Source organism: Sorex fumeus, unplaced genomic scaffold, assembly GCF_029834395.1.
Source record: "Sorex fumeus unplaced genomic scaffold, SorFum_2.1 ptg000008l, whole genome shotgun sequence".
NCBI lineage: Eukaryota > Metazoa > Chordata > Mammalia > Eulipotyphla > Soricidae > Sorex > Sorex fumeus.
In genome coordinates this window covers 52,660,414-52,686,153 of record NW_026606065.1, presented here as the reverse complement: position 1 = coordinate 52,686,153, position 25,740 = coordinate 52,660,414, and the positions used below count along the sequence as shown (strand labels likewise).

Sequence of the window (25,740 nt, the reverse complement as noted above, 5' to 3'; positions counted from 1 at the left end):
GTTTCTTTGTTTGTTTGGGATCACAACCGAGGATGCTTAGGGGTTACTCCTGGCAGTTACTCCACATATGGGATGCTGGGGATAGAATCTGGGTCGGTGGCATGTAAGGCATGCGCCCTTCTTGCTGTACTATTTCTCAGGCACCTGGGTTTTCTTTTTTTAATTTTATTTTACAATAAAAAATTAAATTTTTAATTTATAATACTGATAATGGTGGGGTTTCATGGATCAAACAATCTAGCACCACACTCTGTGTGGGGTTTTGACAAGCCACAATGAAGAGTGAAAAAAAGGGCACTATACTTCTGTTCACATACCCTCTCAGAAGCAAGACTGTTGGACCTTTCAAAGTTCTCCATACTTCCAAGACGACCTCGCATCCTGTTCGCTCCCTGAGAAAAGAAAACAAAATTAAATTGTTCATGTGGGCTGAACTTCACCTCTAAGCTACAGAAGGCATTTGTAGATAAACTCTTCATGTTAGCATTAAACTGAGACTTTTGTAAGTCACTCAAATCCATTGGCAAAACAAATGGTCTTTCCAACAAGGTTCCCTATCTTTTCCATGATTTATAAATCGGATATGAGATAACTCCATACTCAGACTAAGTACTCGTTTGAAGTTATTCTGGTTACCAGTTAAACATTATTCTTCCATAAAATCAGTGGGAGACCCATTAACTTCATGTTTCATAAAGATAAAACACAAGTGTAGATGGACTAGCACAATAAATCACAATATGTATGAGGAAAATGACACAACATAGATTGCAAACATCATTAATTCACACTACATTATGCCATATATAATATTGCATACTGAAAACAGACAAATAACAAAAGAAAACTGCAACCTAAAATGTATGCACTGTATTTCATTAATTATTCCTTAGGGCTGGAGCGATAGCACAGCGGGTAGGGCGTTCGCCTTACAAGCGGCCAACATGGCCGACCCGAGTTCGATTCCTCCACCCCTCTCGGAGAGCCCGGCAAGCTACCGAGAGTATTCGATATGCCAGACACAGTAACAACAAAGTCTCCAATGGAGACGTTACTGGGCCCGCTCGAGCAAATCGACGATCAACGGGAGGGCCTTTACCTTTACCTTTACCTATTCCTTAATGGAAAACTGCCTCAGTATTTTCTCTAGAAGACTCGAACAGTCCATTTCAATTTTGATGAATTATTTCTTTTTTCACATAAGTACTTTGGTATAGATTCCATAATTGATATGAGAGACACCAAAGTGATGATCTTACCTAGTTCCTTTCATTGGTATAGGAAAAAACTGATACCAGCGATTGAAAGAAAAGAAAAGACAATACAGGTGTTGGGATAAAATACAGTCTAAGAAGTTCTCTACATAACTCTAAAACATACAGAAATTTTTATTAAGAATAACAGGAAATACAAGTCTAATCAGTGAGATTCTATGTATAAAAATGCTAGTATTGTACTTTATAGTATTAAGTTTGTCTCCATAAACATTTGAGTGTAATTGGTGGATGAATTAAATTTAATTTTAAAAACAATTTTGGGGACGAAGAGATAGAACCTTGCCTTGCACACAGCTGACCTGGGATAGATCCCCAGCCTCCCATATGGTCCCCCAAGCACCAAAGGAGTAATTTCTGAGAGCAGAGCCAGAAGTAATTCTTGAGCATCACTGGGTGTGAACCAAAAACCTAAATAAATAAATTAATTAAATTAATGAATATAATAAAACACATTTTTTGGATCCTCAGGAGGTCCTCCCAGTTCTCAGTCAAGGGTTCAAAAACGTGGTGCTGCTCCAGCCTCACAGTGCTGGAAATATTCGGCATCCCTGAAGGTGTTCAGGGGCCTGCAGGGCTATACCAACGATGAATTGGGGACCTCGGTGGTGCTGAGGCTAGAACCAGGGTCAGCTGTATGAGGCAAGTGTCTTCACCCCTAGAACAACTCTCTGGCATATTATTTAAATTTTAATTAAAATTAAAACTGCATCAATTTTCAAAGATCTATAATGAAGTCCCAAACCCCTTTTCATGGACTAAATCCTATTCCCATAAAAGCAAAAACTTGAAATTATTGTTGATGCTTTTGTTATCCCGTTTGCAGTTTTATTTCTTGACTGTCTTATTCTAGACATTATCTATTGAGACTTCCCACTCCAGATGGTGAGACTTTGAGTATTCTGAATTCAATTACCATCCTCATAATTCCCTCTTTCAGGATTCTTTCTTAAAATTATATATATATCACAAAATTATATATATATCACAATTATATATAAACACAAAATAAATCATTATTTTGTGTTTAGATTTTTATGATTTTGCAAATATTATGTCACAGGCACTATCATTAAAATTCACATCTTGTATAATTTTGTCCATGGAGTTAAGGGCTATCACTTTTTTTTTTTTTTTTACGAAAGTCTACAACAAAGCTCAGTGTCACCTATCTTTACAATACTTTTTTTTCTTCGAGGTTTGAGAGATAGTACAGTGGGTAGATTGCAAATTACATATGCCAGCCCCTAGCACCCCATATGGTTCCCCAAGCAGTAGTGATTACTGAGTGCAGAAGCAGGACTGAACCCTGAGTTTTGCCAGATGTGGCTCAAAACCTTAAGATAATAATAATTTTAAAATAATTTTTTTCTTTCTGAGTTACCACTATGGACACCCCAGTATTTCTGACACAGTCTGAGCTGATGGCAATTTGCTTGCTAAATAAATCTTTCCAGCATTTTCCATCACTATCAATCCAGAAATCTCTTTTCCTGTAACTCTGTGTTGGGATTTCTGTATCAATGATTCTGTCTTCCACTTTTTCAGATTACTTCCTTATTCTGGTGGAACATAAGCTCCAAGTACTTTCTGAGAAAAGGAGGCTGAGGAGAATTTAGTTTTTACTCACATGTCTATCAATTGCATTATTCTACACTTGAAGTGAAATTATCGTTTGGCCAAGCATATAATTTTGATCAAAAACTTACCTTCAAAATATATTAGCGTTACTCAAGTGTCTTCAGGCACAAAGTCTAATGACATTGCGATTCTGAGTCTGTGTGTGTATGTGTGGCCTATTTATTTCTCCCTGGAACAGATTTTAACTCTACCCTGGAGCATTCTGAAATTTCACAATGGTGTGTTCCGGCATGGCTTTATTCAGTCCTTGTTATTGTATGTTTTCTAGAAGAGCCTATTAAATCTGGAAACACGAGTGCATTAGCTCTGAGAAATTTCTAAAATGATTTCTTGGAATATTTCTGTATGCATTTCCTTCTTCCTGAAACCAAACAAGAGCGAGGTGGCATTTGGATCTCCAGATGGATCCTTTAGTTTTTTTTACCACGTTCTCTTGTTTCTCATTTCTGGGTCATTTGCTTTACTTTCTGGAAGAATCTTTCAACTCCAGCTTTCTGTAAATTAAAAATTTCATTTTATGTCTACTATCAGAAAGTTTTAAGAATTTATACTTGTTCTCAAATTGACTTCATACTTTTGGTATTTCGTTTGTAGGAGAAACATTTATTCCTATCTATGTATACTAATTATGGCTTACATTCCTGGTGGCTCCCTAAAGAACTGCTAAATGAATTATAAAATTATTTTTTAAGGGGGAGGCAGAAGAGGTAATACAGAAATTAAAATGTTTCACTTGTATGCAACCACCCCCAGTTTGAGCTCTGGTGCCACATATGATCTCCCAAGCTCTGCCAGGAGTAATCCCTAGCACAGAGTCATGAGTAAGACCTGAACACTGCTGGTTGTGCCTAAAATCACATATGTACATATAAACCAAATATTTACACATATGTTATAAGCTATTTGTGTATATATACACTGTATTACTGCCATCCCGTTGTTCATGGATTTACTTGAGGAGGCACCAGTAATGTCTCCATTTATCCCAGCCCTGAGATTTTAGCAGCCTCTCCTTACTTGTCTTTCCCAATGCTGCCATATTGGAGGCTCTTTCAGGGTCAGGGGAATGAGACCCGTTATTGTTACTGCTTATGGCATATCAAATATGCCACGGGTAGCTTGCCAGGCTCTCCAAGATCACGATCACGATCACAACCATCCTGTTATTCATTGATTGCCTCGAGCAGGCTCCAGTAATGTCTCCTTCGTCCTAGCCCTGAGATTTTTTAAAAAGTGCCATATTCAAGGCTCTTTCAGAGTTAGGAGAATGAGACCCATCATTGTTACTGGTATTTGGCCTATTGGGTATGCCATGGGGAGTTTGCCAGACTCTGCCGTGTGGGCAGGTTATATTCGGTAGCCTGCCAGTTTGTCCAAAGTAGGAATGAGATAATAAGATGTCCAAGATGTCCAAGATATATCTTGGACATCTTATTATCTATCTATATATAATATTATATATATATATGTCCCTCTATGGGCTGGAGTGATAGCACAGTGGGTAGGGCATTTGCCTTGCACGCAGCCAACATGGTCAACCCAAGTTCGAATCTTCCGCCCCTCTCAGAGAGCCTGGCAAGCTACGGAGAGTATCTTGCCCGCAAGGCAAAGCCGGGCAAGCTACCAGTGACGTCTTCAATGTGCCAAACACAGTAACAACAAGTCTCAAAGTGGAGATGTTACTGGGTCCACTGGAGCAAATCGATGTACAATGGGAGGACAGTGACAGTGATGTCCCTCTATGATTTGTTGCCTACTGTCTGAACCCCACCAAATACGGTGTGGTAATTATGGAAAATGGGTAGGGAGTGTTTTATGATGTGTCCAGAAATATGTTCATCCATATGTACACATACACACACACACACACACACACACACACACACACACAAACAGCTGATACAATATTGCTGAATACATAATCATGAGCCTTTACAGTATGCTAGGCATTCTATACTGGATAATCTCATTTAATTCGCATGAAGTAGACTTAATTAGCTCAACTTTGCAGATAAGGGAAGTAAAGTTCTGATTATGTTGGCAAAGCTTACACACATTAGAGCAATTTTAACTCAGGAAGTGTAACTAAAAAGTGAAGGTCCTGAGCGCTTCTCCAGCGCTCGCTCCTGCAGATGAAGCTTTGCAGAAAAGCAGAATTGTCAGAAAAAAAACGTAGTTGTCTGTTTAAGTGTAATTCTGCAGATCTAAATCCTGATCAAATTTCTTTCTTCTTTAGTTCTCTTTGTTGCTGTGATGTGACAAGGCAAACATACAGTAAAGTCTAGGTTGCTTTCTGTTATATAGGGGGCAGTGAGTTGTTTGTGGGGTGGGTGAATGGGAGGGAGGACTCACAGTTAGTGGGTGCTGGGAATCAAACTAAGAACATCTCCGGAGCAAGGTAAGACAAGTGCTATTTCCTTAAACTATTTCCCCAGTTCTTGGCTATCATTTAAACTTCAACTCAAATACCCATCTGCTTGATTATCTTTTGTTTTTAGGCCACACCCCATAGTACTCAGGGCTTACTCCTGGCTCTGTCGTCAGGGGGCTCAGGGGTGCCCGGGATCAAACTCAGATCAGATTCAGGTCACCAGCATACAATGCAAACACCCTACCCACTATACCATCACTCTGACCCTGCCTGGTTATCTTAACATGGCAATTTGGTCACCCTAGGGAAAACAGACAGGAATCAAGTCATTCTCATGCTAGGAAACAATAGTGCTGTTTTATCCAAGTGCTTGACTGGTTGGGTGTTTTTGTTTTTGTTTTTGTTTTCCCTCATGCAGAAAGAACAAAAACTTACTTTAAAACTCTATGTTACAGGATGGGAAATTAAACATAGAAGAGTAACCAAACAAAAATTAATAGAAGGGCACCAGCCACTTCCTCGCCACAACATTCTCATTACATCCTTAAACTATTCTGTCTAACAGGATTCCCAGAATGTTTATTAAGCTGTTGCCTCAAAATCTAGGATATCAGTAGTTAGCTCTCATAGGACCTTGGGGTCCAGCCTTTCACAGTGGTTACTCTCCATCTAAAGACACGTGATTCGAAGTGACCACTTCAGGCCCTGCACACACTCAACCAATACAAATAACTGCTCAGAGACAGGATCCCAGCTGATGGCTGATGGCCCATTTAGGCTGAGGGGATTGGGTGACACTTCAACATCTATGTCCACAAGTCTGGAGTCGACTGAAGTATAACTTCAGCGCCTATGTTAGGTTGCACAATTTTCTGTGAAATGACTTCAAACACTTAATGCTGCACTTGAAGTCATCCTTCCCTTTATACAAGACCTAGTCTGACTCTGTCACCATTTCTGCTGTCTTCTTCCCTTTCCAGAGGACCCTTTCCATTGCAAACATTCCTAAAGCCTTTAGTTTCAACATAACTTTATTAAGATGAAATACTTTTTTGGGGATCTAGGGGGAAAAGACTAAACCTTAGGACATCAATATCACACACATATCAATAAGGGACGACAATGACTCTGGTTCAAAAGCAGAAGATGAGGGCTGCTCTTCAGTGACTCACACTTAATAGTACACAATTCTCTTTAAGAAATACACATGTTGTTAAATAAATGCGTGTTTCTTTTAGAAAACTTCAACAAGGCATCAAAATATGAACTTCTGTTCTTTCACCTTTGAACAAAGAATTTTTCAGTTTTACTATATTACAATTTGGTAATACAGTAGAGATTGAACTTTTTTCCTTGTACCTAGTACTGAAGAGCTAATTAGTTGAGCTCCTAAGCGTTTTTAAAATGTAGCCGGTTTCATAAACAACCAGAGTTATTAAAGAAAATATTTTGCATTTAAAAATGGCAGTCAGGGGCTGGAGTGATAGCACAGCGGGTAGGGTGTTTGCCTTGTACGCGGCCAACCCAGGTTTGATTCCCAGCACCCCATGTCCCCCGAGCACTGCCAGGAGTAATTCCTGAGTGCATGAGCCAGGAGTTACCCCTGTGCATTGCCGGGTGTGACCCAAAAAGCCCAAAAATAAAATTAAAATAAATAAATAAATAAATAAAAATGGCAGTCAAAACATAATGCCCAAAAGTAGAGAGAGAGTATGGGGGAAATTGTCCGCCATGGAGGCAGGGAAAGGGTTTGAAAGGGGGGGCGGGGGAATACTGGGGACATTGGTGGTGAAGAATGTGCACTGGTGGAGGAATGGGTGTTTGATCATTGTATAATTGAAACTAAAACAGGAAAGCTTGCAACTGTATCTTACGGTGATTCAATTAAAAAATAATAATAATAAAAAATTAAATATTAAAATGGCAGTGATGGGGCTGGAGAGAGTTCAATGGGTAGGGTGCTTGTGTAGCATAAGCCCGACCCAGATTCCATCTCTGGCACTGCATATGATCCCCAGAGCCTGCCAGGAGTGATCCCTTTAGCGCAGAGTCCAGAGTCAGCACTGAGTATTGCCAGGTGTGGCCCCCAAACCAATAAACAAATGAAGAGAAATGGTAGTCACGATGAGCCAACCTTTCTGCTCCTGTGTCTGTTTTACTATAAAACTGGATGACACATTCTCTCAAGTGAGAGAAAGCTGACTGCCAACGTTGAGAAGTACACAGGCGCCTTTTCTCAGTAACCTTTACTCTGACATGGGTAGCTGCCAACTTAACCAAGTCTGCTCGGCTGCACATGGTGCACGCCAGTCCTTGTGAGCTCACATAATTTATGAGGCTTGGCAGCACTTTGGAAGACAAAAGTGATGGATTCCACCTTGACCAAAATAGGCTGGTGGTGTCCTTGCTTCGTGTCCTTCCAGCTCAGGGCTGCGTAAGAGGCACTTCAAAGGCAGGAGGGCAAGCCCTGAGCAGAATGCCAAGGTCCTTCATGGCGATAAGGTGAGGAAGGCTCGAAATATCTCTCGTTGCTTCATCACGAGAGAGGTTTCCGAGCTCAGTATGCTAGGGACTGCCTCTTCCCTACTGTGGGATTCTTTCCTCATTTACTGACTTTCCGTCTTCGTGACTATGTGAGCTAAGCAAGTCTGAGCATGCCTATTTCACAAAGGGAGAAGCTGGCAGAGAAAAAAAAGAAGATAATTTGCTCAAATATCATAAACATAAAATCTTCTAGGGCTAAGGTTCCCCAACCACCTACTTAAATAGGCGCTCTGTTAAAATCCTCACCCAGCAGGGCCCAGGAGGTTGCTCAAAGGGAGTGCATGCTTCGAAAATAAGCAGCCCTTGAGGTAGATCCCTGGCACCATCTGTTCCCCACCACAGGCAATGTCAGGGTCACCCAGGGGGCCCACGGCCCTGTCACACCAGCTTTAGTGATGAGAAAACAACTGCTGAGGCCAGAGAAATCTCAATGGACTGGAGCACAATCTTTGTAAGCTAGAGACCCAAGTTCAAGTCCAAGCACTGCATGGTCTCCTGAGTAAAGACGTGAGGGGCGACTTCACGTGGACCCCGCTTGCCCCCCAAAAAACAAGAATTGCTTTTTCCTACCCTCTAGCTCCAAGACATCTCCCCTAAAAATTGACGTGCTCTAGCATTAGGGAGAATCATCTCAGGAAGGGAAAATGGACAGGGGGAGTCATCTTGCTCATTTCAAAACAGCCTATCGAAGACTGGAGACTAGTTCCAGGGTGGGAGCACACGCTCTGTATGCAAGAGGACCAGGTTTGATCTCCAGTATCACATGGTCCATCCTCAAGCACCAGTAGAAGCAGCCCATGGGCACAGAGCTGAGAGAAACCCTGAGTAATACCAGGTATGGCCCAAAAACCATTCACCCAAAAACCTGAAAATGAAACATACAAATTTATGAAATAGGATCTAAATAATTCTTGTGGGGGGAAGGGTAATTGGGCCTCTGGAGATTCTCAGGGGCTACTCTGCACTCAGAAATGACCCCTGCAATGATCAAGGGACCATATGTGATACCAAGGATCTTCCCAAATCAGCAGCTTTGCAAAGCAAATATACTATGTCTCTGTCCCCTGGAATACAAATTTTTCAAGTATTTCATACTTATTTTCAGAAGTTGCTATCAGCTCCTAAAAATGAGTGAAAGAAGGACTTCTTTATAATTTTATGAGGCAAAAGATCAAATTTTTTAGGCATCAAAACGCAAACAAACACTGTCCTCCCGTTGTTCACTGATTTGCTCAAGTGGGCCCAGTAACGTCTCCATTTTGAGACTTCTTGTTACTGTGTTTGATATATTGAATATGTCACGGGTAGCTTGCCAGGCTTTGCCGCGCAGGCGAGATACTCTCGGTAGTTTCCTCGGCTGTCTGAGAGGGGCGGAGGAATCGAACCCAGCTCTGCCGGTCTGGCTGTGCGCAAGGCAAACGCCCTATCATTATGCCTTTTCTATATAGTTCTATCTTTATACATAACCCTATTACTCAAGATCAGTTATTAGACACTCCAAAATAAATTTGAGTATGAAACTTAATTTGCAATATTAATTTAAATAAGTGCTAACTAAATAAGTTACCTCACTTTTTTGGGTATGGAGGGAGAAGAAAGAAACTTCTGTGAACCATCTGAAGAGGTAACAAGGCAGTTACAAAGCACAAACATTATTATCAAAAACAGCCTCATTTTAATCTTACCCTTGAGAAAATATTTTCCAAGGAGCTAGTTAAGGATCTCTTAGCTTTATTTTTCAGGATGTCAAGTTTGAATCTTCCACTGCTTGTTGAATTTTCTGGAATTGTGATGTTTGAAATGGTCTGTAGAAAGAATAACCAGATAAACTTGATTTAGGAACTGGTCAGGGATAAATCAAGTTTTAAAGACAGGGTTATAACAAAGCCACTAAAAAGCACAAGAATTATTCAATAGCTCTAATAAAAATAATCCAGGTTTCATATTATAGACAGGCATGTTAAAAAGACAAGTGATAATATTATAAGTAATTAATAAAATAAGATCTTTCCTCTATGACTTTACTTTCCACTAATAATTCTGCTGCTTTTCACAAATATTAAATTTGAACTCTCAGTTTTTCTTTGCTTTTATAATGATTAACAGCTTTAACAGTTCCAACTTGTATATTTTGTAGTCAAGTTATTGAGAAAAACACAGGAAACAAATTTCAAAGAAAAAAAGAGTTTTCCAGTAAAGCTAAATTCTGCTAATGCCACTGTCGTAATTCAATTTTCATTTGTGACTGGATCACTTAGTTTTACACTGAAAAGTGGTTTCTGGCAGTTCTGAGATACATGAAATTCCATACTGTGTCCACTATACTACATTCTCTCTATATGATTTTATCCTATGGAACTGACACTATGACAGTACAGGAGCCAAACACATTCCAGAAGACAGAGTCTGCCACTGGCTTGGGGAAGAATACATCCATATTAAGCATTAAATAAAAAGCAACATGGAGGACCAAATCTGGAAGCATGAGTCTTGGTAGTAGGTATCAATGATTAAGGCAAAAAGGACAGACCAGATTTAGAGAGGCAGAAAAAGGGGGACAAAGACTGGGGTGAAGATTTTTCAACACTGGGATGGTATCAGAAAATAATAAAACCTGGAGGATGGGGGCAGGGCATGAGAAATAATAAAGATTCAGGGAACAGGGCACAGGAAAGTAATTTGTTCTGAATGTCTTAGATATATAGCCTCATGTGTGCTATTAAGAGGTAAATACACCGGGACTGCTTTATAGGGTTGATGTACCCCTCAAAAAGCACTAAAACAATGAGGGTGGGGGTGGGGGGTCATGCTAGCAGGGTACAAGTGGGAGGTTAATGTTGGTTTACTTACTGACACTAAATGAGTTTTATTCTGAAAAGGAGAGGTAGACCAAATACGTTTGGGAATCTCTAATCTCAATATATCTGGGAATACATTCTAAGTCAGAAGCTCAAAAATTCCATCCCTTCATCTGTAGCTAGGGGTTCTGAAGAGCTGGTGGGATGCCATTATTGCTTCTTCAAGTGTTCGCTTTTACGTATGATTAAAAGCAGGTTGCCTGTGCTTTTAAAGAAGAAACAATTAAAAATATGTATCACTCAAAGTTGTGAATTTTTGTTGATACTATTTTTGTATCCAAATCACAAATGCTTCTGTATTTCTCTGTTTGTACTACATCCTGCTGTGCTCAGGGGTTACTTCTGGATCTGCACTCAGGGATCACTTCTAGTGGGTCTTGGCGTACCATAAGGGCACCAGGGGTCAAGTCCAGGTCAGCCATGTGCAAGGCAAATGCCCTACCCACTATACTATCTCTCTAGTTCCACTTCTACATTTGGGTGGGAGGGGGTTATTTCTGGCTCTGCAACCAGGAATTGCTCCTGGCAGTACTTGGAGGACCATATGAGATTTTGAAGATCTAACTCCAGTTGGCTGCGTGCAAAGCAAATGCCCTACCCGCTGTGCTGTCACTCTGGTCCCTACATTTCAAAACCAACTTGGGGATTACTCTGTGGCTAAAAGCGTTGATAAGCACACGTGAGGCCTTGAGTTTGCTTTCCAATGCCACCCACATATGATAAGCATGATCCAGATTGCTCTTTCATCTGGGATCTCTGGCTCAATGACCAAGTGTGCAATTTCTGGCACACAGTCATATGTGAGCACAGCCACAAAGGTCTGCAGCCTCAGTAAGTACCACAACCAAAGATGTGCCAGTCAGCAGTGCGACACACAGCAAGCACATGTGTGACCGACACAGGGACCCCTGTGAGCATTAACATCAGAATGTGTGAAAACACCACAACTATGTGGACTTCCCCTACCTCCAAGCTTATAATTAAGCTGTGTGACCTCTGATTATTGAAATAACAGCAACAAACAGAAGGAACTGGGAGAGGATAAAATGATTAATTTATCTCCATGTGCCTTGCTAAAGTTTTCTTTAAATTTAGTAGTATAGGGGTAGGGCGAGAAAAATAGTACAGTGAGTAGGGCATTTGCCTTGCACACAGCTAACCTGGGTTCAATCTCTGCCTTCTCATATGGTCTCATGAACCCCACCAGGAGTGATCTCTGAGTGCAGAGCCAGGAGTAAACCCTGAGACTGCTGGTTATGGACCCCAAACTAAATATAAACCAAAAAATAGCACAAATTCAGTAGTACAGGGGGTAATACACCAGCCTTTCACACAGCCCACTGAGTTCGAGACCCATCACCACCTATGATCCCTTGAGCTCAGCCAGGAGTGGTCCCTTAGCACAGCTAGGCATGACTCCCAAAAGCTAAAAAAATATAAGTAAATAAACATTCAAACTCATAATATGCAGGGTGGGGCTTGGTATCTTTTAGAACCATAGTTAGAAAAAAGATGAGAGAGGAAAGCAAAGAAAATTCCTTTATATTTCCTGTGACATCTCAACTTAGTATGTAAACCAAACAACAGCAGGTTCAGGAGAAAACGTCTCACCGACGGGCCTTCTCCAATATGAACATGTGTCTTCTGCTTTGCTTCACACAGCTGCCTCAGATGTAAGATCACAAGTTCATTCTCCTCCTGGTCACTGACTGGCTTCAGTTTCTGTGGAAAAGACAAAGCCAGTGTTCACCACAGCACGGCAGCTGCTTTGACTCTCACTTGCCTCCTTGTATCATGACTGACAGTCTGGCTGACAAACACAAATAAAGCGCGAGTCTGGCTGTTCTCAGAAGCTTGAGTGTCATAGTGACATTCTAGCTACTGTGGAATTAATTGTACGGCAAGATCTAAGTCTTGCACTTCAGACCTAGCAGTGTGGAAGGAACTGATGAGAAGACTCAGCCTCTTTATGTCTTTTCTGTGAGGACCATCAATATTCTCACCTGGACTCGCTCGAAGATGTCAGCTTGCTCATTATCTGTCAGAGTCGAGAGATGTCTCTGTATTACCAGCTTGGCTCTTGGCGGATAGAGACCTGAGGTAAATAATGAGGATAAGTAATAAAGTGTATGCGGTAGAAAGTAAAATGGACAGAGGGCTCTGCAGCTCATCCCTCTGCTGGACGGTCGGAAACAGTTTCCTCAAGATGTGTTCTCAGAGACTGGCACAATCAAAAAGCAAAAGAACAACCAGTGCTGGGAATCTCATTCATCGTTGTTGGAAATGCCGACTGGTCCAGCCTTTTTTAGGAAAACAATATGGGCATTCCTCAAAAAACTAGAAATTTAACTTCCATACAACCCAGCAATACCACTTCTGGGAATATATCCAAGGGACCTAAAAACACTGCAGAAAAGCATTCCTGTGTTCATTGTGACACTATTAACAATAACCACAATCTGGAAACAACCCAAATGTCCAAGAACAGACGACTGGATAAAGAATCTATGGCACATCTACACAATGGAATACTACACAGTCACCAAGGGGGAAAAAAGTCATGAAATTTGTTTATAAATGGATAGACATGGAGAGTATCATGCTGGATGAAATGAGTCAGAGAGAGGGGGACAGACATAGAATGATTACACGTGTTTGTGAGATTAAAAAAAAACATAGTGTATGAGTGATACCTAAGGACAATAGAAATAAGGGTCAGGAGGACTGGTCCATAGCTGGAAGCTTGCCACTAGTGGGGGTGAGGAGGCACAGAAAAGGGTTCACTATGACAATGACAGTTGGAAATGATCACTCTGGACAAGAACTGCATGCTGAAAGGAGGTAAAGGAATATACATGCCAACTGGTCAAGCCCTGTTGGAAAACAATATGGACATTCCTCAAAAAACTGGAAGTTGAGCTTCCGTCCATATCCAATCAGCAATACGACTTCTGGGAATATACCCTATAGGTCCAAAAACACACTGCAGAAAAGCCATCTGCACTTCTATGTTCAGTACAGCACTATTCACAATAGCCAGAATCTGAAAATAACTGGAGTGCCCAAGAACAGATGATTGGATACCCTTCAGTATCTGTATTTCAGTACCTGTATTGCAAATTATAATGGCAAAAAATAAATAAATAAAGTGAAAGAATACCGCATGCACACAAGAGAGAAAAAAGCAGGGATGTTGGAACATTGTATGACTAAAATCCAATCATGAACAACTTTGTAACTGTGTATCTCATGGTGATTCAATTAAAAAAGAGAAGGGGGGGCTGGAGCTATAGCACAGCATGTAGGGCGTTTGCCTTGCACGTGGCCAAACCAGGTTTGATCCCAAGCATCCCATACGGTCCCCGAGTATGACCCAAAAAGCAAAAAAAATTAAAATTAAAAATAAAATAAAATAAAATAAATAGAGAAAGAGATGTGTTCCACCTGTCGAAAACCTAGAAGAACGTTTCTCAACCTTTTTCTGACCATGGTCCCTTTCTGACCATGTTTCCTTCTTCTGCCCACTTCCACACCCCATCCCACTAATGAGGACCATAATCTCAGGCAGTAACTCTGCCCCACTTACAAGATTGTGTGGTTCCCTAGGAAAAACCTGTGGTCCAGCAAAGAGCCACATGGCGCCTGGATGAGAAACACTGAGAACAGAACGTTAGTCAAATGAATAAAGCAAAACAGAGGGGTCTAGAGGGACAGATGAGCACCAACCAGCAAAGCCTGCTCTAAGAGTGGAAGGTTGAGAGGTCACCCTCTGCACCACATGTGCTGAGGGAGATCCCAGCAGTCCCACGGGATCACCACAAGCAATTTCTGGCTATACTGCAGCCAGATAGGATAGGTGCAAGGAACACAGCGCGGGCGCGTGGCTCCAGTGAGCACCACATTAAAAGATGTGCACGTACCGCAGCCAGAAAGTGCAACTGGCCTCTGATGGGTACATATGTGAGCACCATATGCTGACCTGAGTGCCCCAAATAAAAACTGTGACACCCCCCACCCGACAAGCATGTATCAGCACCACAATTAAAGAAGCACAGACCTCAATGAGCACCACGGGCAATGTTATCACCAGGAAGCACCTCAACTAGATGTGTTGCAAGTGTGTGTGTGTGTGTGTGTGTGTGTGTGTGTGTGTGAGCAAGAACCCCAGTCATACAATATTGACAACAATGAAGGGATGGGAAAGGGGAAATAAAAAATTTAAATAACACAAAATAAACAACACAGTAAGGGGGGGCAGAGTGATAGTACAGTGGGTCAGCACTTGCCTTGCATTCAGTAGACCAGATTAGGTCCCCAGCCCTCAGATGGTCCCCCAAGCCCACCAGGAGTGATCCCTGAGAGAGAGTCAGGAGTAAACCCTGAGCACTGCACAATGTGACCCAAACCCACTGACCTCACACCCCACGCATCAAGGTAAAGGTAAAGGTAAAGGTAAAGGCCCTCCCGTTTGCTCGAGCGGGCCCAGTAACGTCTCCATTGGAGACTTTTGTTGTTACTGTGTCTGGCATATCGAATACTCTCGGTAGCTTGCCGGGCTCTCTGAGAGGGGCGGAGGAATCGAACTCGGGTCGGCCATGTTGGCCGCTTGTAAGGCGAACGCCCTACCCGCTGTGCTATCGCTCCAGCCCATCAAAAAGAAAAAAAAAAGTACAGAGTAAATTCTGTTTGTTCTTATGGGAGGGGCAAAATACCACTTCACCAAAATCAACAGCTCTCTATCAGTAATCTTTAACTCAGAATTCTTAGCAAAATATTTCTAAAGGGTACTAAATCAAAAGCGGAACAATGTCACATCACGCTTAGCATGCTAATAAATTGGCCACTGTGGAAATTCAGAGGTGAACTAAGAAACCTATTTCTGGACACAGAAATTAAAAAAAAATATGGTTCCCCAAAATCTCTAAACCTACATAGTCTGACATTATATATTATATGTATTATACATATATATATTATATAGCACTGCATTGTAGCACTGTCCTCCCATTGTTCATAGCTTTGCTCGAGCAGGTCCAGTAACGTCTCCATTGTGAGACTTGTTACTGTGTTTGGCATATCAAATACATCACAGGTAACTTGTCAGGCTTTGCCATACATATATTTTATATATATATATAAAAGAAAAAATATGAAGAGGTGTGACAGTACAGGGATTAAGGCAAGTGCCTCGCATGCGGGCAACCCAGATGACTCCCTGCACCACATGGTCCTCCAGGCACGGGTAGATGTGGCCCTGGAGGTCCCCAAGGACTGCCAGGTGGCTCAGGAAATCTCCAGCATGACAGTACCTTCTGCATTCATACTGACTCACCAGCCCAGTTTACCAAGAATCCTGGAAGCCCCCATAAAACAATGACTAATGAATAAGAACTAGGAAGACATCATACAGCAAGCAGTGAGTTTGCCTTACACACAGCCTACCCAGTTCAATCCCTGGTATCCCATATGGTCCCCTGAGTATCACCAGGTATGATCTCTGAGCACAGAGTCAGGAGTAAGCCCTTAGCACCAATGAGTGTGGCCTAAAAACAAACAAATAAGAAACATAGAATATGAAATTAATAATTACACACTAGGCAGAGTTATAGCTTAGACAGTAAATCTCCCGTGAAGATTTTTTTCTATGCTCATAAAAGTTCAAAGGCAACATCAGTATTTTATGGCATTTTTAGTAGAGTTGTTTCTCAAGGAATTGTTTATACCTCTTTATATCATGTAATTTGTACTTCTATCATAGAATTGCACATAGTTTCTATTAAGTCCTTGGGCAAAGCTTATTTTCATAGAAAAGTTTTGTTTTCATAGTTTTTTTCAAAAAAAGAAAGTTTCACTCATATTTAAACTGATTCAACTGACCGTCCATATTCAAGGAACGAATTTCCTCTTAGGAAAGTGATATGACTACAGTTAGGTAGGGAATATCTAGTTCTATAGTTCTGTAAGTGTCCCAGGCAGACCAACACTTTGAGATCACTGGAATCATTTAAAAATATGCACTGCTTTAAAAGAACTCAAATTCATTCTATAGTTGTCAAAACATGACAGGCTACCAGAATGTAGCTATTTCGAATCATTGCACGGGATCTACAGGAATCCAAAAAGGAGAAAAAAAATTTTTTTTAAACATTTCAGTACAACCTTCTTTCCGCAATGACAAAGCCAAACTCTGTGTCATCCTCCAGGACAGCACAGAAACATTAGAATTCATTTTGGGGATGTGATTTCCGCTCACTTCCACAGCTTCTTACTTGTTTGCTAACAAAGTCTCTCTCCTTCAGAGGCTCCTTAGCAATAAACTAAGACGTGATTCACATGATTCTTTCTGCTTTATGTTATTTACTCTTTCTGTCTTGTTTACACGCTTCAGAGGAGAAAAGATTAAAAGGAGGGAAAATAAAGAGACCACTCACTTGAAATATGAAACTAAGGCCGTAAGCCCATTACTTTTCTTCAGCCTTCAGTTCAACAGTGGCACTGAGGACAGCTGTAGTTTATTTATTTTCTAATTAGACATGGTCACTCCACCACCATGGATCCAATTGGACTTCCTTTTTCCTGCCTATTTGGAATCTCTGACGAGTGACTTGTTCTTGCCAACAGGCACTACCTTTCATGCATGTTAGTGTAGGAAAACAAGAGCGGATATAAAGGCTCTGTTTCCATGCTGCTCATCATCACTTTTGCTTCACATTCTGAGGTTGGGATTAAGTTCCCCTCCTGACAGCACCTCTACAATTCTCGCGGCCCACAGACAGACACGCTGGTTCATTTCTTCCATTCTAAATAGTGAAATTCATTTCACAATGGCCGTGAAGTGCCCATTGGCATACTTGAATATCCTTCTCTCTCTCTTTTCTGTTTTCTTAGAAAGTAGAAAAGTGGGGCTTGGAGCAATAGCACAGTGGGTAGGGAGTTTGCCTTGCACACAGCTGACCCGGGTTCAATTCCCAACATCCCATATGGTCCCCTGAGCACCTCCAGGAGGCATTCCTGAGTGCAGGAGCCAGGAGTAACCCCTGTGCATTGCTGGGTGTGACCCAAGAAGCAAAAAAAAAAAAAAAAAGAGAAAAGAAAAGAAAGTAGAAAAGTTTACTGGAAAGTAGAAAAGAGAGGAAAAGCACGTGGGGAAGAACTTAATATAAGAGGCTAAGTTAATATAAAAGACTAAGTTCTCTCGGGCTGGAGCGATAGCACAGAGGGTAGGGCATTTGCCTTGCATGCAGCCAACATGGCCGACCCAAGTTCGATTCCTCCGCCCCTCTCGGAGAGCCTGGCAAGCTACTGAGAGTATCTCGCCCGCACGGCAGAGCCTGGCAAGCTCCCGGTGATGTATTCGATATGCCAAACACAGTAACAACAAAGTCTCCAATGGAGACGTTACTGGGCCCGCTCCAGCAAATCGATGATCAACGGGAGGGCCTTTACCTTTACCTTTAAGTTCTCTCATTGAAATAATAAAAATAGAATTTCTTATTAATAGAGCCATATTGGCAGCAATACTGTAATACTAGAGTGACATGAATCACTAGCATCTAGATATCTTTAAATATCTTTCTCACTGTCTACAGCTATCAATTTGATTTTAATTGGACTATGGTCCTTGAAGTATCACACTTTGTACCAAAGCATCGAGCAACGTTTAGAACTCACACAGTTAACGTGCTTCGATGAAAATAACTCTGAGGTAGAAGCACAAATGCTGAGGCTTTAAAGTAATTTGACTCCGAAAAACTCTTGTCTCCTGATACTCTCTCTGAGAACTGGCATTATGTTGCTTTGCAAGTGGATGGCACAATTTCAAAGACTGGTTCTTAGCCTTCTTAGCCATGAGGCAGCATCGTTAAGGGGAACATCTTCAGTGTTCAGGCTCAACATAGACCATATCCCAGAACGCCTCAATATCCTCTCTCGATAGCTTCCCTCTTTCTGTGTGTCAAGAATGATTTCCTTGTTCAAGGACCTGAAGAACACTGTTGCTTTCTTTCATGGTTTTAATATTTAATTTGTTTACACTGAGGACTTAGACCCACCCAGAACACATTCTGGGGAGGAAAAAAGGAAAGAGAAATTTGAGGCCCTTTAGAGAAAATTGAGGTTGCACCATTTCCTGCATGATTCAATCTTTCCTCCTCAGATTTATAGTATTCCCTTTACCAAATAATGTTTAGAGTTGTTCTGTTTTTTCTTCTTTTTCTTTCTCTTTTTTTTTTGCAAATGTTTTACAGATATTTGAAAATGTGCTCACCATAAAAATATAAGTATTTAGATCTAACTATCATTATTTAAATAGTACTCTTTTTTTAGGCTTTTTTGGCTTTTTGGGTCACACTGAGTGGTTACTCCAAGAGGTGCTCAGGGGACCATATGGGATGTCAGGGATTGACAGTTTCTCCATCTACTTTATTTTTTATTTTATTTTGGGAATTTTTTGGGGGGGCGTTGGGTCACACCCAACAATGCCCAGGGGTTACTCCCAACTCTGTACTCAGGAATTCCTCCTGGCAGTGCTCAGGGGACCATATGGGATGCCAGGGATTGAACCCAGGTCGGCTGTGTGCAAGGTTAGCACTCTTCCCATTGTGCGATCACTCCAGCCCACCTCCTATTTTAATCTGTGGTGCTGAATTTCCTTTATTTGCTCATGTCTCTATCTTTCACTCTACACTTGAGATCTTTGAGATCATAATCTATATTTCAATCATTTCTGTATCCCAATGCCTAGCACTGTGCCCAGTGCCAACTAAATACAAGCATTTGTTAAACTGGATTTTATCTCTCGCATGATAGTTTTCAGACTTGTATGCAAGAACAGAGTCACATCCTACTCATTCTCTCTCCAGATTCTGTGCTTAGGGATCACTCCTGGAAGTTTGGGGGGGCCATATGGGGTGCTGGGGATAAAACCTGGGTTGATGGACCTCAAGGGAGGCATCCTACTCTCTGTACCTTCCTTCAGACTTCTTTTAGTGGCCAACTCCATCTCCCTGGCCACATTTTAAAAACATCTACTTTCTGTTATCGCAACTATTAACCATTTTCAAAAGTCCCAGAGAGGGGCTGGAAAGATCGTACAGTTGGTGAGTGTTCGCCTTGCATGCTGCTAGCTCAGATTCAATCACCAGTTACCCCTGAGCACAGAGCATCACCGGCTGTACCCCTTCCGTCACTTCTCACCATCACCACCCTCAAAAAATCAAAGGTCCCTGCAAAAACATGCACATTTCTCTACAGTTCTTAAATTTTAGGGAATAGAAGCACACCATCAAGTAAGAGGAAACTGCCTCCCCCCGAAAAAAAAAATAGCTTAAAGAAACAGTTGACATTCTGGGATGCTTTTGCCTTCCATTCATTTAACAAATATTTGATCAGTAACACTGTGCAGGCAGAGTACTAAGAACTGTGAGAAACACAAGTCCCTTCAAGTCTGCCTTCAGAAGAAAAAGGAAAGAAAACTAAATAAGAGAGCAAGAGTGTAGGGAAAGCAGAGCCCCTAGGAGAAACTGGCAGTACACATTTGGCTGAACAAGAGCAATGGCGGTGGGACTCTTGCTTTGCTGAGGAACAGAGAACCATTCAATGACAGCTGTGACTTTCTCACATCCCAAACGCCAAAGCAAATTCCTTTCTTGCCAAGGCTAATTTGACTGTACCTTCAATCCGTTCACAGAGCTTATGCAAAGAGTGCATAGGGCAGGCCTCACACAGTTTAATCTGGGTCTTGGCACTCTGCAGGGCTGCTGCTGTACTGAATGCCTGCTTCAGAGTCAACATTACTTCATCGACCTGCAAGAAGAAACAAAACTCAGGTCTATAAAAATTAAAATCCCAAAAGCCAAGTGAGCCTTTATGGATGCTGATTAAATAACAGTGGAATTTTGATGACTACAGTCTGGAGAAAATATTGTCTTGAAGTTAGACCTCCTATTATACACATAATTAAAAGCGAGTGAAATAAGACCACAGACATGTGTGTAATAGAATACGGATTTGTTACTCAGATGCTTTTTCTGAATCCTGCAAAGTGCTGTGCTATCACAGTTTAACTGATAGTCCATCAGGTCTCTGTTTAATTAAGTAGTTTATCAGATAAATATCTAAGTTTAATTAAGTAGTTTATCAGATAAAAATCTAAATTTGTGAGCAATACAGAGGAAAGAACAAAAGGGGTTTTGTTTTAATAGTATTCCATTTCCTTTATCTTTCTGAATATTTTTAAGTGTTTAAAAAAAATTTTTGCTTTTTGGGTCACACCCAGCAATGCACAGGGGTTACTGCTGGCTCTGCACTCAGGAGTTACTCCTGGCGGTGCTCAGGGGACCATATGGGATGCTGGGAATCGAACCCGGGTTGGCTGCGTGCAAGGCAAACGCCCTAGCCGCTGTGCTATCTCTCCAGGAGCGATAGCACAGCGGGTAGGGCGTTGGCCTTACAAGCGGCCAACATGGCCGACCCGAGTTCGATTCCTTAGCCCCTCTCGGAGAGCCCGGCAAGCTACCGAGAGTATTCGATATGCCAGACACAGTAACAACAAAGTCTCCAATGGAGACGTTACTGGGCCCGCTCGAGCAAATCGACGATCAACGGGAGGGCCTTTACCTTTACCTTACCTTAAAAAAAAATACAAAGAATGCGCTCTATGCAAAGTTCTGGGAGAAAATTAGTTGAGCTTAAATTAGAGGAAGTCTGTGAAATTTGCTAGTCCTATCTCTATGGTCTCTCATCTACTATCATATCACTTCTGATTTGTGATAGTGGGGGAAGTTCTAACATTGGTCTCAACACTAAGCCAGCGACTTGAAAACTGACAGTTCCTCTCTTGTTCTTCCAAAGACTCGATCAAGCAGACAGAATCTAGCCTTTCAGATTCCTGATTGCTTTCTTGAGATCAATTAATAACTCACTCTAATCCTTTGCCCATGAGTTCAGCTCATATCTCCTTCACTGTGACATAATGAATGTGGGTGTGGTTTTCACATCCACTAGGGGCTGGGATCAAAATCTGAACTCTGCATGGGGAAGTATGCAATGCTGAGATTAGTATTTGGATCAGCTTTGATATTCAAAACCAATTACCATGCTTGTAAATGATATTTTTTTCAAGACTCTTTCCCCTTCCCCTATGAGCTAATATAAAAGGAAGTTTTCAGGGGACCAAATGATAGTACAGTGGGTAGGGCAATTGCCTTACATGTGGTTGACCCAGGTTTGATCCCTGGCATCCCATATGGTCGCCCCGTGCACATCCAGTAGTAATTCCTGATTGCAAAGCCAGGAATAATACCTGAACATCATTGGATGTGACCCCACGAAAAACAAATACAGAGTTTTCAGGGCTTGGGAGGGAGCTCAAAAGGCTAGAACACAAGTCTGGCATATGGAGGCCCTGAATTCAATTGTAATACTCCATGGCCCCCTGATCAATGTTTTGAGATACTCCCCTCCCTGCAAAGAAAGCCTTGTCTTTACTCACATGATTTAATATGCTTCTGCATCTGTGAGTCTTGAAGACTTGGAAATAAATGGAAAATTTTTTTTCCAAAACTACTGAAAGAGCTCAGATACTATGCAGTCAGTTGTCACTCGGTTGAACTTTACCATATCACAAATTTAAGTACTTCTAATTTTTGAATATATAACGGTTTTGCATTTTTACTTCATTTGTCTTAGTATTTTAAAAGTCACTTCAATTACTTAGGCAGGTATCTATTTCCATTTTATTTCTCAATTTCTCATTCATTTAAAGTACTGAAAAAGTTGGTCATCTATTTAGCTTTTAAGCAAGTATATTTGTTATTTGTCATGCAAATTATCTTCAATATATACTGAACTTACATGCTTCCTTTTCCATTTCTAAATAAAACAAAGATTTTAATGCTATCTAAAATGCAGTTAATAATTTCTCAGTCACAAATGCTACTAAAGGTTCTATTTAACTTTTTTTTTTTTTTTGCTTTTTGGGTCACACCCAGCGATGCACAGGGGTTACTCCTGGTTCTGCACTCAGGAGTTACCGCTGGTAGTGCTCAGGGAACCATATGGAATGCTGGGAATCAAACCTGGGTTGGCCACATGCAAGGCAAGTCCTACCCGCTGTACTATTGGTCCAGCCCCTCTATTTAACTTCTGAAATTTTCAGTTTTATTTTTTTAAGCTCTACTATTCTTTTTAGCTGCTCTATGAATTTTTATCATAGAACAGAGCAACTAATTCTATAAATTAACATATAATGTTCAATTTGTTTTAGTTTATAAGCACCAACAAAAACTAGTAGTTTATATAAATGATTAAAAGTAGAGAAATAGTCAAAAATAAATTAATCATAAACAAAAAGGAAGTCTACTTATCATTATATCAGGTAAAATTAAATTCCTGGCAGAAAAATATGAGATAAGACAGTGAGCCAATTTATGGTTGAAGGATAAAACTCCATAGTAAAAATAATGCTAATCAACATTTAGTTCCCAGAGTAATTTATGTCATTTTACAATAAGTCTAAAAATCACAGTATGTATGAGGATTTCAAGTCATCACATGTCTTAAAGCTCTGGGAAAATGTAAAATTTCAAACTATGCAATAAAGAATGCCAACTATCTGACTCTAAATAATTGTCAAATGGCCAATTATAGTAGTTTATCGGCACATGATGAAGTTTTCTCCATAGCAGATCTTTAAGTTCACTTATCCACGCTGGGTATAAATTCTCACACGGTCTTTCACATGTTTGGAATCCTGTTCCTAAATCCTGTTCCTGGAATTCTGAGCTAAATGATATCAGAAACTTCAGTGCTCCTTCAGATGAAAAACGTTCTTGATAAGCAATCGTTGAAGCATCTGAAACTCTTTCATCACTTAAAATGTAGGTTTAAACAAGCAAATAACTTGGAAAAGAAGAACATTAACTGGAGGTGATACAGGGATATGGGTAAGAAGTCTTGGGTACTTTGGTGGGAGTGAGGTCAGGTAACTGTACATCAAGACCATAATGTAAACGCCACTATAATCACATTAGTTTAATTATAATAAATATATTTTTTCGATTTTGGATCTTACCCAGCTACGCTTAGGGCTTATTCCTAGTTCTGTGCTCAGGAATCACTCCTAGCAGTGCTTAGGGATCATAACTAATACTAGGGGTTAAACCTGGGTCAGTTGTGTGCAAGGTAAGCACCTGAATTTCTGTACTATCTCTCCAACTCCACATTATAATATATTCAAAAAATCAAAAATCAAAATTACTTTTAAAAAAGCAATAAATAAATCCTGTAATTAAAAAAAAAGAAAATGCAGATCCCACAAGTGAATCTATCTCTTCGCTCCCATTTATCCTCCCCAGTTTACTCGATACTTAATTGTTCGAGATCTATTTTAGAGTAAAAACAGAAGACATAGATAACTTTCTAAACTTTGTATCTCCCTCTATCAACATGTTCTAGAATCATGCAAATTTCATAAACTACTGACCCTATCCAAATACAGTATTTATCTTTCCTTTTGGTTATACTTTCCCTGGATACTATTGCCAACATCCCTGGAGTTTATTTTTTCTTTGTCTTTATGTGGTGGCAGTAACTTCCTTTATTTCCTGGTCCTTTTTAAATCAATTTTGAAGGAAGCGGAAATATTTTTTACAGACCTCGTGGTTTGTTTGACGAGATTATGCCATCTTCTGTCTACTACTCTTTTACAAAAGAAGGAAGAAGTACTGAGCATCTGAACCCTCCAGTGCTCACCACAACACTATCCTATTTGTTAATTCACAGCATTTGCCACAAAGAAGCAAAATAAAATGCTTGTTGTGTATTCTTTGTACTTGGAGAAGTCAGCACTGGTGGCTTTGCAATGCTTTGCCCTACACAGCTGTCAAGCCACATTAATCCTAACACTGCTTAGCTCTATAATATTTGACTGTTTTGTTTTATCAAAGTCACAGGTCCGTCCACTGTTAGGCAGGAAATTTACATTAATTTTTCTTCTAGCCTACAGTTCTGATGTCTCACCACTCCATGAAGAGCTTACTAATAAAATGAGAGTAAATAGCGTTTCAGAGATTCTAGCAGGAGCCTGTTCTTTAGCATAATGATACCACAACTGAGATTCTGATACAGCATCAATGTTACGGGACATTCTCAGCCAGTCTGGTCTGTTGCCTTAGTCACAGATCTTCTGAAGGTAGGGAAAAAAATGCAGCATGTTCCCAGACTTTTTATACTAACTCCCCATTCCCAAAACTCATTCTATATCCATGAGGGTGACATCAAAATACTAAAACCTCCAAACAAAACCTCTAAGAGATGTGGGAAATAAGGTTTTTCCATTCAGGGCAAGTTATCCAATAATTAGACTGCACCTAGAAAATGACTGCATGATGCACGCTTTGGCAGGGCATATACTAAAATCGAAATGATACAGAGAAGATTAGCCTGGCCCCTGCACAAGGATGACATGCAAATTCATGAAGCATTCCGTATTTTTAAAAAAGAAAGAAAGAAAATGATTACCTGAAATTAAGAATAACCACAATCACACACTCAAGATACACTTCAACTATACCAGTTCTCCTGGAAATACTCAGGGACGTAGTCAGAGAAGGGGGATGCAAAGGGCAAAGGCATCAAGTTGATGGTTAGGAATGGAAACCAGATTTTGGGGAGGGATCATGATGGAGAGCACAAAAATCTCGAATTATGACATGCCATGTTTGAAGTAAATATAAACCATGTCATAAACTAATGCTATTTCAGTCAGCATCTACTGAAAACTTACAAAACGATGAAAGATTTATGGGACTCCCAGTCCAGTGAAAAAATATATGTAAACAGGAGCTGGAGAGAAAGTACAGTGAATAAAGTGTTTGCCTTGCAGCAGCCCACCTGGATTTGATTACTGGCACCCTAGATGGTCCCCTGAATCTGCCAGGAGTGATCCCTGGCATAGGCAGGTGTGGCCAAAAAACCAAAAGCAAATAAAATAAAATGATTAGGAGCGATAGTGGAGCTAGTTTAGAAATCCAGGAAAAATACATGAACCTGT

The 25,740-nt window shown here is 40.7% G+C and overlaps 1 protein-coding gene and 1 non-coding gene across 2 annotated transcripts in view; one reads left to right on the top strand and one right to left on the bottom strand.

Annotated features, from left to right (window-relative positions):
- The window catches only part of TBC1D4 (TBC1 domain family member 4), a 96,751-nt gene that overhangs the window by 57,011 nt on the left and 14,000 nt on the right, over window positions 1–25,740 (bottom strand). Inside the window, exons 5-9 of the mRNA XM_056109836.1 lie at window positions 20,360–20,492; window positions 12,692–12,783; window positions 12,300–12,410; window positions 9,516–9,635; window positions 318–392 (exon numbers count right to left, since the gene is read on the bottom strand). Coding sequence (XP_055965811.1) covers window positions 318–392; window positions 9,516–9,635; window positions 12,300–12,410; window positions 12,692–12,783; window positions 20,360–20,492 — 531 coding nt within the window. The remainder of the gene's footprint in view (window positions 1–317; window positions 393–9,515; window positions 9,636–12,299; window positions 12,411–12,691; window positions 12,784–20,359; window positions 20,493–25,740) is intronic.
- LOC130019462 (U6 spliceosomal RNA) lies at window positions 25,078–25,182 on the top strand. The gene has a single exon (XR_008791790.1). It is a non-coding gene; the product is annotated as a U6 spliceosomal RNA (small nuclear RNA).